Genomic DNA, 14,498 nt, shown 5'->3' with positions numbered 1-14,498 from the left:
GATAGCTAACGTTAGTTTATTTTACATAGAAGCTGCAAACTCAACTCTTCATTCTCAACCTTTCAACCGTTCACCCAAATATTACTGTTCAGCATACAAAATTATAAGGTGTCTGAACATGGCATTATGAAACATACATGAACTTCATGTTAGCAGATCAAACTTACCAGCAAATTATGTTACAGCGAAGTCTGTGCTAGTCCATCTTGTAGGCCTAACGTTACAGGTAACTGCAGCTGCTTGGCTGAAGAAGCGGGTCCACTGGCCAACACACAAAGCCCCGCCCTTTTACCCATATATGGATTGGCTGGGAGTTGGGCGGAGTTAGGATTTCCCAAGATTTTCCAAGATGGCACTGCCCATATCCCCCCATAAACGGCCTAAATCTATGGGTGATGTCACAGACGCTTTGTCCATATTTTTTACAGTCTATGGTTCTACACCAGAATGTGTTGCATGTTCTACATGAGAATGTGTTGCGTGTTCTACACCAGAATGTGCTGCGTGTTCTACAAGAGAGAGGAAACTGCCCTTTGGGTCTTACCCAGGTACTCAGGAGTTCCGCACGGTTCCTTGATGAGGCCGTTCTCGAGCTTGGCCAGGTGGAAGTCACTGATGACAATTTTAGAATGTTTAAGGCGGTTGAAGTAGACCAGGTTCTCCAGCTGAGTAACAAATGCAGAAAACACAGCAAGTGTGAAGACCTCACACTCATCTAGACCACACATCATCTAGACCACATATAGTACTCATGTAGACCTCACACTCATCTAGACCACACATCATCTAGACCACATATAGTACTCATGTAGACCTCACACTCATCTAGACCAAATACTAATCTAGACCTCATACTCATCTAGAGTACACGCTCATCTAGACCACACATCATCTAGACCACATATAGTACTCATGTAGACCTCACACTCATCTAGACCAAATACTAATCTAGACCTCACACTCATCTAGACCACACATCATCTAGACCACATATAGTACTCATGTAGACCTCACACTCATCTAGACCACACATCATCTAGACCACATATAGTACTCATGTAGACCTCACACTCATCTAGACCAAATACTAATCTAGACCTCACACTCATCTAGAGTACACGCTCATCTAGACCACACATCATCTAGACCACATATAGTACTCATGTAGACTCACACTCATCTAGACCAAATACTAATCTAGACCTCACACTCATCTAGACCACATATAGTACTCATGTAGACCTCACACTCATCTAGACCAAATACTAATCTAGACCTCACACTCATCTAGACCACACTCATCTAGAGTACACACTCATCTAGAGTACACACTCATCTAGAGTACACGCTCATCTAGACATCACACTCATCTAGACCAAATACTAATCTAGACCTCACACTCATCTAGACCACACTCATCTAGAGTACACACTCATCTAGAGTACACACTCATCTAGACCACACTCATCTAGACATCACACTCATCTAGAGTACACACTCATCTAGAGTACACACTCATCTAGACCACACACTCATCTGCACTCATGCTCCAGACATTTACATTCATGTACACATCAGATAACACCATCACCTCAGATACAGTGTAGATAACACCATCACCTCAGATACAGTGTAGATTACACCATCACCTCAGATAACACCATCACCTCAGATACAGTGTAGATTACACCATCACCTCAGATAACACCATCACCTCAGATACAGTGTAGATAACACAATCACCTCAGATAACACCATCACCTCAGATACAGGGTAGATAACACCATCACCTCAGATACCACCATCACCTCATATACAGGGTAGATAACACCATCACCTCAGATAACACCATCACCTCATACACAGTGTAGATAACACCATCACCTCAGATAACACCATCACCTCATACACAGTGTAGATAACACCATCACCTCAGATAACACCATCACCTCATACACAGTGTAGATAACACCATCACCTCAGATAACACCATCACCTCAGATAACACCATCACCTCATACACAGTGTAGATAACACCATCACCTCAGATAACACCATCACCTCATACACAGTGTAGATAACACCATCACCTCAGATAACACCATCACCTCAGATATAGTGTAGATAACACCATCACCTCAGATACAGTGTAGATAACACCATCACCTCAGATACACTCTAATCATGTCTATATAGATAGATAGGTAGATAGATACTTTATTGATCCCCAGGGAGAAATACAAGTCTAGTTTGTGGCCCTTAGGGGGTGCTAACCTTGAGGTTCCTGTGGACGATGTTGAGAGAGTGCAGGTATGCGAGGGCCTCCATCACTTGCCGGATCACGTTGCTGGTGTCCCGCTCGGAGTAATATCCCTGATCCAGGATCCAGTCAAACACCTCTCTACCTGTGGCCCTGTAATGTGCACACACACACACACACACACACAGCCAAGAACACATGCATACACACACACACACATATGCAAACACACACATGCTCAAGCACACACACATACACATCCAAGAACACATGCACACACACACATATGCAAACACACACATGCTCAAGCACACACACACACACACATGCACACACACAGTCAAGAACTCATGCACACACACACACACACACACAAACACATATGCAAATATACAGATGCTCAAGCACACACACACACACACACACACACAGTCAACAACTCATGCACACACACACACACACACACACAAACACATATGCAAACATACAGATGCTCAAGCACACACACACACACACACAGTCAAGAACACATGCACACACACATACCGACACACACACACACACAGTCAAGCACACACACGCTCAATCACACACACAAACACATATGCAAACACACACACACACGCACATACATTAAATTGCTTTAATTAGAGTCCAAATGCATCCAGAGTTGCTTGGGCAATGGCAAGGCAGCAGGACCGAACCAAATATATTGACTTCATGAAGGAGGAAACATAAATGAATGGGTATCTATGAGGGGAATCTGCAACACTAGACTCATGCAGACATAAAGAGGACATTAAAAACACTGCTGTCTTCAGAGTTCTTTTCTACCTAGGGTTAGCCCTAACCCAGTTCTCTGCTACCTAGGGTTAACCCTAACCCTGTCTCTTGTTGTGTTGTTGTGTTGTAATGAGAGTGGGGTTCACTCTTGTTGTGTTGTAATGTTGTTGTGTTGTATTGAGAGTGGGGTTCGTCTCTTGTTGTGTTGTTGTGAGAGTGGGGTTCGTGTCTTGTTGTGTTGTTGTGAGAGTGGGGTTTGTGTCTTGTTGCAATGGATGCCATTGAGATTGGAAAGTATGATTTTGACGTCAAATCAGGTAACTCTGGGTACAAGATTTCTGCCTGAAAAGTTTCTGAGCAAAAAATCCGAACCGACTGTGTTCAAGTCATCCAACTCTGTGTTCAAGTCATCTTTTTTGAGTCGGAGGTCAGGATGAGTCATGAATGCAGTATTACAGCTACAGGAAGAGGAAGTACTTACAGCTACAGGAAGAGGAAGTACTTACAGCTCCAGGAAGAGGAAGTACTCTTTTCTGGTTTCATAGACGTCCACCAGCTGGAGAATGTTGGGGTGCTTCACCCTGAGAAGGAGACAAAGAGAAATGTGAGTCATAAGGGCAGTTTGTGTATCTGGTGTGTGTGTGTGTGTGTGTATGTTTGTGTGTGTGTGTGGGTGTGTGTTTGTCTCCTCAGTACAACACTACGCTCCTCAGCTCAACACTACGCTCCTCAGCTCAACACTACACTCCTCAACACTACACTCCTCAGCTCAACACTACACTCCTCAGCTCCTCAACACTACACTCCTCAGCTCAACACTACACTCCTCAACTCAACACTACACTCCTCAACACTACACTCCTCAGCTCAACACTACGCTCCTCAGCTCAACACTACGCTCCTCAGCTCAACACTATGCTCCTCAGCTCAACACTACACTCCTCAGCTCCTCAACACTACGCTCCTCAGTACAACACTACGCTCCTCAGCTCAACACTACGCTCCTCAGCTCAACACTACACTCCTCAGCTCCTCAACACTACGCTCCTCAGCTCAACACTACGCTCCTCAGCTCAACACTACACTCCTCAGCTCCTCAACACTACGCTCCTCAGCTCAACACTACGCTCCTCAGTACAACACTACGCTCCTCAGCTCAACACTACACTCCTCAACACTACACTCCTCAGCTCAACACTACGCTCCTCAGTACAACACTACGCTCCTCAGCTCAACACTACGCTCCTCAACACTACACTCCTCAGCTCAACACTACGCTCCTCAACACTACACTCCTCAGCTCAACACTACGCTCCTCAGCTCCTCAGCTCAACACTACACTCCTCAACACTACACTCCTCAGCTCAACACTACACTCCTCAACACTACACTCCTCAGCTCAACACTACGCTCATCAGTACAACACTACACTCCTCAGTACAACACTACGCTCCTCAGCTCAACACTACACTCCTCAGCTCAACATTACACTCCTCAGCTCAACACTACACTCCTCAGCTCCTCAGCTCAACACTACACTCCTCAGCTCAACACTACACTCAACACTACACTCCTCAGCTCAACACTACGCTCCTCAGCTCCTCAGCTCAACACTACACTCCTCAGCTCAACACTACACTCCTCAACACTACACTCCTCAGCTCAACACTACACTCCTCAACACTACGCTCCTCAGCTCAACACTACACTCCTCAGTTCAACACTACACTCCTCAACACTACACTCCTCAGCTCAACACTACACTCCTCAACACTACACTCCTCAGCTCAACACTACACTCCTCAACACTACGCTCCTCAGCTCAACACTACACTCCTCAACACTACACTCCTCAGCTCAACACTACGCTCCTCAGTACAACACTACACTCCTCAACACTACGCTCCTCAGTACAACACTACGCTCCTCAACACTACAAATGTGCTCTGAATTAGCCTGAGGGAAAAATAGAACGCGTACTCTGTGATTAGTGTGAAACACTTCAGCGGATGAAGATTTCATTCTTAGAACACTTACATCTGTAGGATGAAGATTTCATTCTTTGCAGCTTTCCGCACTTTCCTCCCATCCTTCTTCAGGAACCTCTTGCTGGTGTACATCTTCAGCGTGCTCTTGTCTTTGGCCCTGAAGATCTCACAGAACTCCTCCCTGCAGAGAACGGCACAGGCACACACATAGGCACACACATAGGGGCACACACACACACACATAGGGGGCACACACACACACATAGGGGCACACATAGGCACACACACACATAGGGGCACACACACAGGCACACACATAGGCACACACACATAGGTGCACACACACACACATAGGCACACACATAGGCACACACACACACATAGGCACACACACACACATAGAGGCACACACATAGGCACACACACACATAGGCACACACATAGGCACACACACACACACACATAGGGGCACACACACACATAGGTGCACACACACATAGGCACACACACACACATAGGCACATATAGGCACACACACACACATAGGCACACACACACACACAGGCACACACATAGGCACACACACACACAGGCACACACATAGGGGCACATAGGCACACACACACATAGGCGCACACACATAGGGACACACATAGGCACACATATAGGGACACATAGACACACACACACACAGGCACACACACATAGGCACACACATAGGCACACACACATAGGCACACACATAGGCACACACACATAGGCACACACATAGGGGCACACATAGGCACACATATAGGGACACATAGACACACACACACATAGACACACACACACACACGGGCACACACACACACATAGGGGCACACACACACACACATAGGGGCACACACATACGCACACACATAGGCACACACACACACACATAGGGGCACATAGGCACACACATAGGGGCACACACATACGCACACACATAGGCACACATATAGGGACACATAGACACACACACATAGGCACACATAGACACACACACACACACATAGGCACACACATACGCACACACATAGGGGCACACATAGGCACACACATATGTGTGTGTATGATGCTGTGTATGGATCAGGATGTGTGTGTGTGTGTGTGTGTGTGTGATGCTGTACATGGATCAGGATGTGTGTGTGTTTGTGTGTGTGTCAGGGATGGAAATTAACCACAACAAAATGTCAGATCCGGTCTAATTTTCATACTTATTGACGGTTAAAAATAAGAAAGTGTCTGTAGGGATCATGTAGCCTAACGTAACCAGCCTATAAGGGTAAATCACGCTGATTTGAAGTTCTACAACTTCGTGAGCCGCCAATCAAGAGCATAGCATAGGCACTGGTGCAGCTTCACTTTCACTTCACTACCATTAAGCAACTGTCACTATGCTTTCATGTGCCACTGCTAGATTATTTCAGGATGACTGCATAGACATAAATCTAGTGAGATCTGTGGATCTCTATATATCTTCACAGGCTAATATTCTCACCTAAATAGTTCTCTTTTGAATTGGCCCGTATAGCTATTTTAATCCGGCCCGCGACACGCTGCTATTAAGACCTATGAGGCAGACAGACGGACATCTCCACACCCATTCGTCATGGTGGAATATCCCACAAACTTTTCATACAAGAAATTACAAATCGTATATCAGAATAAACAGCAGAACTTACCGAACACAAAGGTGTAAAGCATTCCCTTATACAAGTTATAGCCGTTCCAGAGTAATCCGGTTTTGAAATTGAAGCAAATGTCTACACGGTCTCCAACTTTGGGCTTTTGTCATACACGATAAGGCCAAATACAAAATAAATGTTAACAATATCACCTAGATAACTGTACAACAAGAGTTTTTTTTAATGTAGTTTCACAAAATGCTAAGCATGCATATTACGTTTCTTAAAGCTGAGCTGTGCTTAAATTGTTCAGTGCATGATTTCATAACGGGCCAAATAGAAAATAAATGCTAAATGTTAAATATAGCCTTGATACCTGTAAATATTTAAATCAGATGATGTACAATACTCACAGAAACGGAGTCTTAAAGGAGCCACACCACTTTTATGACAAGACACTATAGAATATGAATGTGGTTTTATTGACCTTTAGTTTTGTTTCTACTGTGCTTGGAGGACAGCTGGTAGGTTTAGGGCAAAATTCAGCACATTTTAGTCGTATTGCAATAATGCTGGTTACCGTGATCATTTTGGGTAGCCTACTATAATCATGATATCACATTTTCATGCCGTTTCTCTAGTGGCTGGTAAAAAAAGTTGAGTGGCTGGTAGATTTTGGAATCCACCAGCCACAGTGGCAGGTAGAAAAAATATTTAATTTCCATCCCTGGTGTGTGTGTGTGTGTGTGATGCTGTGCATGGATCAGGATGTGTGTGTGTGTGTGTGTGATGCAGCATGATGTGTGTGTGTGTGTGTGTGTGTGTGTGTTTGTGTGATGCAGCAGGATGTGTGTGTGTGTGTGCGTTTGTGATGCAGCAGGATGTGTGTGTGTGTGTGTGTGTGTGTGTGTGTGATGCTGTACATGGATCAAGATGCGTGTGTGTGTGTGTGTGTGTGTGATGCAGCAGGATGTGTGTGTGTGTGTGTTTGTGATGCAGCAGGATGTGTGTGTGTGTGTGATACTGTACATGGATCAGGATGTGTGTGTGTGTATGTGTGTGTGTGTGTGTGTGTGTGTGTGTGTGTGTGTGTGTGTGTGTGTGTGTGTGTGTGTGATGCAGCAGGATGTGTGGGACATGGTACTTACGATTTGACGATCTGGCCCAGGTCATACTTGTCAGTCACCTCCGCAGGGCTGTGGAAGTCCTTCTTCTCCCCGAGATGTAAACAGCCGAATGGCATGGCCACTGCTGGACTGCAAAACACACACACATTCATGTCAGTCACACTCACTGCCAGAAACACACACACATTTATGTCAGTCACACTCTCTGCCAGAAACACACACACGTCCTAAGAAATAGTCAGTGATTTGGAAAGTCACTCACACACTCCCAACACAAATCAGCCAGTCAGCTCCATCAACACATCCCTCCGCTGGGTTAGGGTTGAACATGAAGATGTTGACTATTTCATGGAAAATACATGTTCATTTTGAATTTGATGCCAGCAACATGTTTAAAAAAAAGTTGGGATGGGGGCATGCATTACTAACAGACATTTAAGAGAAGCTTAATGCCTTTATATGGCGTGTGTGTGTGTGTGTGTGGACGTTATGCCTTGTTTACCACTGTGCTGCTTCACCTCTTCATTTAACAACATCCTGTAAATGTTTAGGAACTGAGGAGACCAGTTTCTAGAGTTTTGAGAATGAAATGTCTCATTCCTGCCCGATAGGATTTCAGTTGCTCAACAGTATAGGGTATTCTTCAATTAGACAAGTCTGGACTGCAGACAGGCCATTTTAGCCCTTGGGCTCTTCCTCTTTGGAGAAGTACTGCTTAAATATGTGCAGAATTAATTTTGGCGTTGTTTACCTGAAATATTCAAGGTCTTCCCCGACAAAGACATTGCCTGGATGACAGTATATGTTGCTCAAAACCTGTATACATGATTCAGAATTGATGGTGCCTTGCCAGATGTGCAAGATGCCCATGCTGTAGGCACTAATGCACTTCCACACCGTCATAGATGCTGGGTTTTGAACTGAGCACTATAACAAGTTAGATAAGTTGAAGAGGCCCTCTCCTCTTTAGCTCAGAGGAGTCCATGATTTCCAAAAATAATGGGAAATGTTGATTGATCTCACCACAGGACCTTTTTCCACTTAATCTCAGTCCATTTTAAACCAGCTCAGGCCCAGATAAGACGGTGGTATTTATACACAACTTTTCCAACACTTTCTTTGCCCCATCGGAACTTTTTTTAAAAAACGTGTTGCTGGTATCAAATTCAAAATGAACTTATTTTTTTCGCAAAATAGTCTTATATATAATTTTCAACATTTTATATGTTGTCTCCATCCTTTTTGCAGCTAAATAATGAGTTTACGAGATTTTCAGATGATCACATTCTGTTTTCATTTGCTTTTTACTAGGGCTGTCAAAATAACGAGTTGATTTTGATTAATTACAGAAATAATAACACGTTAAAAATTTAACGCTGATTAATCGCATTTCATAGTGACATTTGACCCAGTGCAGTCTGGCTATCGTGACTGATGGCAGACGAAAAAGCACTGCTTTTAGCCTACATTTAGCCTAGGCTAGCTTTTAAAAAGAACACATTTAGCCTAGGCCTATGTTTTAAAAAGAACGCCCAGACCAATAAGCCTACTCTTGACAGGAGCATCAATCTACTATTTCTGCAGTAAGGAATTTCGGTTTCCTTCCATAGGAGTTCTCGTCTGAAGTAGCACCTCAATGCACAACAATCCGGAGTTAGGCCTACGAGTTAGCACACTGATGATAATAATGCTAGCCGCCAGCCTTGTCAACGTTTTGCTGAGCCTACCCTATGACCGATTATTATATTATATATGTTATTAGCTCTTCACAATGCAAGTATAGTGCTGCATTTGAATGGGATTTCCCAAAGTTCTACTGGTTATTATTTTCGTCTAAGGACATCTGGTAACAAATAAATTAAGAAGTTTATTTTTTCGGTTTGGCAAGTAGCCGTATAATAAGCGGGATAATGTATAGAATGCCGGTCATTATTGGGAAAATAAGTCCCTTCAGGGCAAAGCAAGACCTCTCCACTGGTGCGGAAAAACTTATTTTCCCGATAATGACCGGCGTTCTATACATTATCCCTTACCTAAATAACTAACCGACAAACTCCCTTTTGACTACATTTGTTGCACACTTGAAACAAAATGTCTTCAAAAGTATGTAGGTGGCTACATTTATTCCCATTCCAATGACCTCACACAGTACATTTCCGTTTGCACTTGTAGGCTATGCTGCATTCCAATGACCTCACACAGTACATTTCCGTTTGCACTTGTAGGCTATGCTGCTTTAATTTCTTTGTTCCAACTATTTAGTTTATTTTCTTTAACTGCTATTTCTCATCCTGGACTGCCACCTACTGGATAGAAAAGGCAACACCCTAGTAATTATGTGAATAAAAATCGACATGTTTGAATGGCCAAAAAAAGGATAAATCATAGGTGGTATTCCACACATTACCTTGATGTTAGGGTCATTGACAGTGAGTGGGAACTGCAGTCATTTGCATTTATCATGCTAAACATCTGACCCCAGGTACTATGCTGACCCATAGGGAAAATTATAATAAAAGAGAGAGATGCTTTAAAATCAATAATGTTGGTTTGGCTGTTCATTGATTGACTCATCTGCCAAACTTGTTTTTAAGATATGTTCATAGCAAAAAATGGCTGCATGTGATTAATTTACATTAATTAATCACAGAGTACGTAATACATTTAATTAAATTTTTTAATCGATTGACAGCCATACTTTTTACACAATATCCCAGCTTTTTATACAGTTCCGGCGCCGTCGAGAGAGGCAGCCTGTCGAGGTAGCTCCGCGTCTTTGTGTTTTTTTTTTTTTCTTAACGTCTTTTGTTTACTTTTTACTTTTTTACTTCCAACTTTTTGGATTACGCGCTTTGAGGAGTGTTTTCATTCTATCCTATGGATATGGATCTATTACAATGCTCCAGCAGCAACAAACTTGTGTACACAAGGAATCAGCTGTTTGCAATACGACGGAATGCTGGTAGGGTTCACGTAAACATCCCGGAGGAGCTGTGGTGCTTTCGGGGGTGCAGAGCGGGAGTTAAAGTGAAGACCAGACGTCGGGAGAAGAAGTGACACAAGCCCTCAGTTCCTTCGATGGTTATGGGAAACGTGAACTCACTGGCCAACAAGACTGACGAACTGGCTGCCCTGGTAAGAAATCAGAAACTGTACAGGGATTGTAGTTTGCTATGCTTTACGGAGACGTGGCTAACAAGCCATATCCCCACTTCTAACGTTGAGCTGCCCGGCTTCAGTGTAGCTCGTTTGGACAGAGACTGTAAACTTTCTGGCAAAAAGAAGGGAGGCAGACTGGTGCTGTACATTAACAATAGATGGTGCAATCCCGGACGTGTTACAGTGAAGGAGACTGTATGCTGTAAGGATGTGGAGTAACTAGCGGTCAGTCTACGACCATACTACATGCCGAGGGAGTTCTTGCACGCCATTGTTGTTTGTGTCTACGTTCCGCCTCAAGCCCTCCCGGACACAGCGTGTGACGTCATTCACTCTACAGTCGCTAGGCTCCAAACTCAGCACAGTGATGCCTTCTTTGCGATCTCTGGTGACTTCAACCACATTACACTGGATTCCACCCTCACAAACTTTTACCAGGTTGTTGACTGCCCAACTAGGAAAAACAGGACAATAGATCTCATGTATGCAAATGTGAGGGATGCTTACAGTGCCACCCCCCTTCCCCCACTGGGGAAGTCGGACCATAACATCATTCATTTGCAGCCAATGTACAAGCCAAAAGTTCAGAGGCTACCAGTTCACTAACCTTCAGGAAGTGGACACCGGAAGCGGATGAGGCTTTGAGAGACTGCTTTGAGTCCACTGACTGGAGTGTGCTACTGAATGGAGAGGACTTAGAGGAGGTCACACATTGCACTACTGACTATCTGAACTTCTGTATGGACATTGTTGTTCCCACAAGGACTGTACGATGCTATTCAAATAACAAGCCTTGGATAACCAGTAATGTCAAGACCTTTCTCAATAGTAAAAAGATGGCGTTTAAGGAGGGGGACATGGCAGAGCTGAGGCAAGTACAGGGGGAACTCAAGATTAAGCTGAAAGAGGCTAAGGAGGACTACAGAAGGAATATGGAACAGAAGCTGCAAGATAACAACATGAAGGAGGTGTGGGACTGTATGAAATCTATTACTGGCCTTAAGAAGAGCAGCAGCTCTGTGGAGGGAGACCTGGACAGGGCGAACCAGCTGAACCATTTTTACAACAGGTTCGATTGCCCATCCCCCAGCCCACCTCATTACCAGTGCAACACTCACCCCCACCATCACTGGATATTGCACCCCTCCCCCACATGGCTACCACGAACAAAGAGGTGACAACGACCTCAGTCAACAGCCATCAGACACACAGACCCCAGATGCTGCCCCCCTCCCCTCCCTTTCCCCCCTCCATCATCACTGCTGATCAGGCTATCGCACCTCTCCCCCACATGGTGACCACGAGCAGTGCGGCAACAATGGCTTCAGCCAATGGCCATCAGTCTCTAGCCACACGATAACCCTCACAGAAGCACCCCTCCTCCTCCTCCCCCTCCACTCCCCTCATCCCCCCATCATCACAGCTGATCAAGTAAGTTATCTTTTAAAAAAACTTCATCCTCGTAAGGCAGCCGGGCCTGACAGACTGTGTCCAAGGCTGCTCAAGGCCTGTGCTGCTGAACTGGGGGAGCCACTGAAGCACATCTTCAACTGGAGTCTACGTCTCGGACAAGTTCCAACACTGTGGAAGACATCATGTCTCACCCCCGTTCCCAAGAAACCACACCCCAGCGAGCTTAATGACTTCAGGCCTGTCGCTCTAACATCACATGTGATGAAAACAATGGAAGCGGCTGGTCTTAGGTATGCTCAGACCCCAGATGCGCCATGCACTAGACCCTTTACAGTTTGCATACCAGGAGAAAGTGGGTGTGGACGATGCCATCACTTATCTTCTACACAGGACACATTCTCACCTAGACAAGGGGAAAAGTGCTGTGAGAATCATGTTCTTTGATTTCTCAAGTGCTTTTAACACCATCCAACCCCTCAGACTGGGAGACAAGCTCTTGCAGATGGGTGTGGACGCTCACCTAGTAACCTGGATTACAGATTACCTGACCGAGCGACCACAATTCGTCAGACTGAAGAACTGCCTCTCTGACACTGTGATCAGCGCCACAGGGAACTGTGCTCTCTCCAGTCCTGTTCACCCTGTACACATCTGACTTCTGCTACAACACCAATTTCTGATGATACTGCAATTGTGGGGTGTATCAGGGATGAGCAAGAGGAGGAGTACAGGAGCCTGGTGGAGGACTTTGTGCAGTGGTGCAAACTCAATCACCTTCAACTAAACACTTCAAAGACCAAGGAGATGGTGGTGGATTTCCGAAGGTCTAAGCCCGCTCTGTTACCAGTCTCCATTGATGGGGTCAATGTGGAGGTGGTAAGCACCTACAAGTATCTGGGTCTCCACCTGGACAATAAACTGGACTGGTCAGCCAACACTGATGCACTCTACAAGAAAGGACAGAGCAGGCTGTAATTCCTGAGGAGGCTGCGGTCCTTCAATGTGTGCAGCAAGCTCCTCAGGATGTTCTATCAGTCTGTTGTGGCCAGCGCCCTCTTCTATGCAGTGGTTTGCTGGGGAGGAAGCACAAAGAAGAAGGATGCTGGGCGACTTGACAGGCTGGTAAGGAAGGCTGGCTCTGTAGTGGGAGCTGAACTGGAGTGCATCACTTCAATATCTGACAAAAGGACCCTAAACAAACTGATCAACATCTTGGACAATGAATGTCATCCGCTCTACAGCACTATCAAAAACCAAAAGAGCTTGATCAGCTGGAGACTTGGCTCACTGCCATGCACAACTGAAAGGCTGAGGAAGTCATTTGTTCCTAGGGCCATTGAACTGTTCAATGCCTCACTAAAGGGAATAGGAGAGATAGACTTCTCTGCTTAGTCTGTCTGCCTCTCCACCCTCTCCATGTCCATGTTTTTTGAGTACTGACTGCCCACTACTGCTTACTACTGTTTTACTATTGTACACAGCCTAACTAGCCTGTTTTCACTACTGTTTTACTGCTACACTGTTTTTCATGCTATATTAGCACACATGATCAATGGCTGCGGTCAGGCTTCTGATATAATACTGAATGAATGAATGGCTATAACCCTATTACCTCAACCTTTTCTTGCACTGAAATAGTTTTTTTATTTTACCTTGTCTACATTACACTTTACTCTCCTATTTGTCTATATTATTTATGCTGGTCTCTAGACCTTACTCTTCCACTGTTGCACTGTTGGACTAATGTTGGACTACTTTTTGCACCTTCACCATGACACTCACTCTCTTGAGCACCTTGCCATGCACACATAACTAAGGACTATGGTTGGACTACTGTTTGCACCTTCACCATGACACTCACTCCCTTTAGCACCTTACCAGTCCTGGCCCTGTCACTACAAGCGTCTTATGCTTGATCACCCTCAAGCACATTGGACTTTCTTAATTTAACTTATATAGTGTATTTAGTATTTAGTTTTGTTAGTTTTATTATCTTTCTTATCTTCTACTGTCTTTATTGTACAGTGGAGTTTAGTTATATGTTTATACTTATACTTTTCTGCTGTAAGTGCATGTTGTGTGTTATGTCTGTATGCTACTGAGACCCTTGAATTTC

General features: G+C 44.6%; 1 protein-coding gene across 1 annotated transcript in view; it reads right to left on the bottom strand.

Annotated features, from left to right (window-relative positions):
• The window catches only part of LOC125302399 (caM kinase-like vesicle-associated protein), a gene marked incomplete at its 3' end in the record, with an annotated part of 86,619 nt that overhangs the window by 51,007 nt on the left and 21,114 nt on the right, over nucleotides 1-14,498 (bottom strand). Inside the window, exons 2-6 of the mRNA XM_048255551.1 lie at nucleotides 7,832-7,939; nucleotides 5,081-5,212; nucleotides 3,550-3,624; nucleotides 2,275-2,413; nucleotides 545-665 (exon numbers count right to left, since the gene is read on the bottom strand). Of these exons, the coding sequence (XP_048111508.1) occupies nucleotides 545-665; nucleotides 2,275-2,413; nucleotides 3,550-3,624; nucleotides 5,081-5,212; nucleotides 7,832-7,926 (562 nt within the window). The remainder of the gene's footprint in view (nucleotides 1-544; nucleotides 666-2,274; nucleotides 2,414-3,549; nucleotides 3,625-5,080; nucleotides 5,213-7,831; nucleotides 7,940-14,498) is intronic.

Source organism: Alosa alosa, chromosome 10 (assembly GCF_017589495.1).
Source record: "Alosa alosa isolate M-15738 ecotype Scorff River chromosome 10, AALO_Geno_1.1, whole genome shotgun sequence".
NCBI classification, from domain to species: domain Eukaryota; kingdom Metazoa; phylum Chordata; class Actinopteri; order Clupeiformes; family Clupeidae; genus Alosa; species Alosa alosa.
Note: the sequence above shows the minus strand (reverse complement) of the source record. Positions and strands in the feature narration are given on the sequence as shown.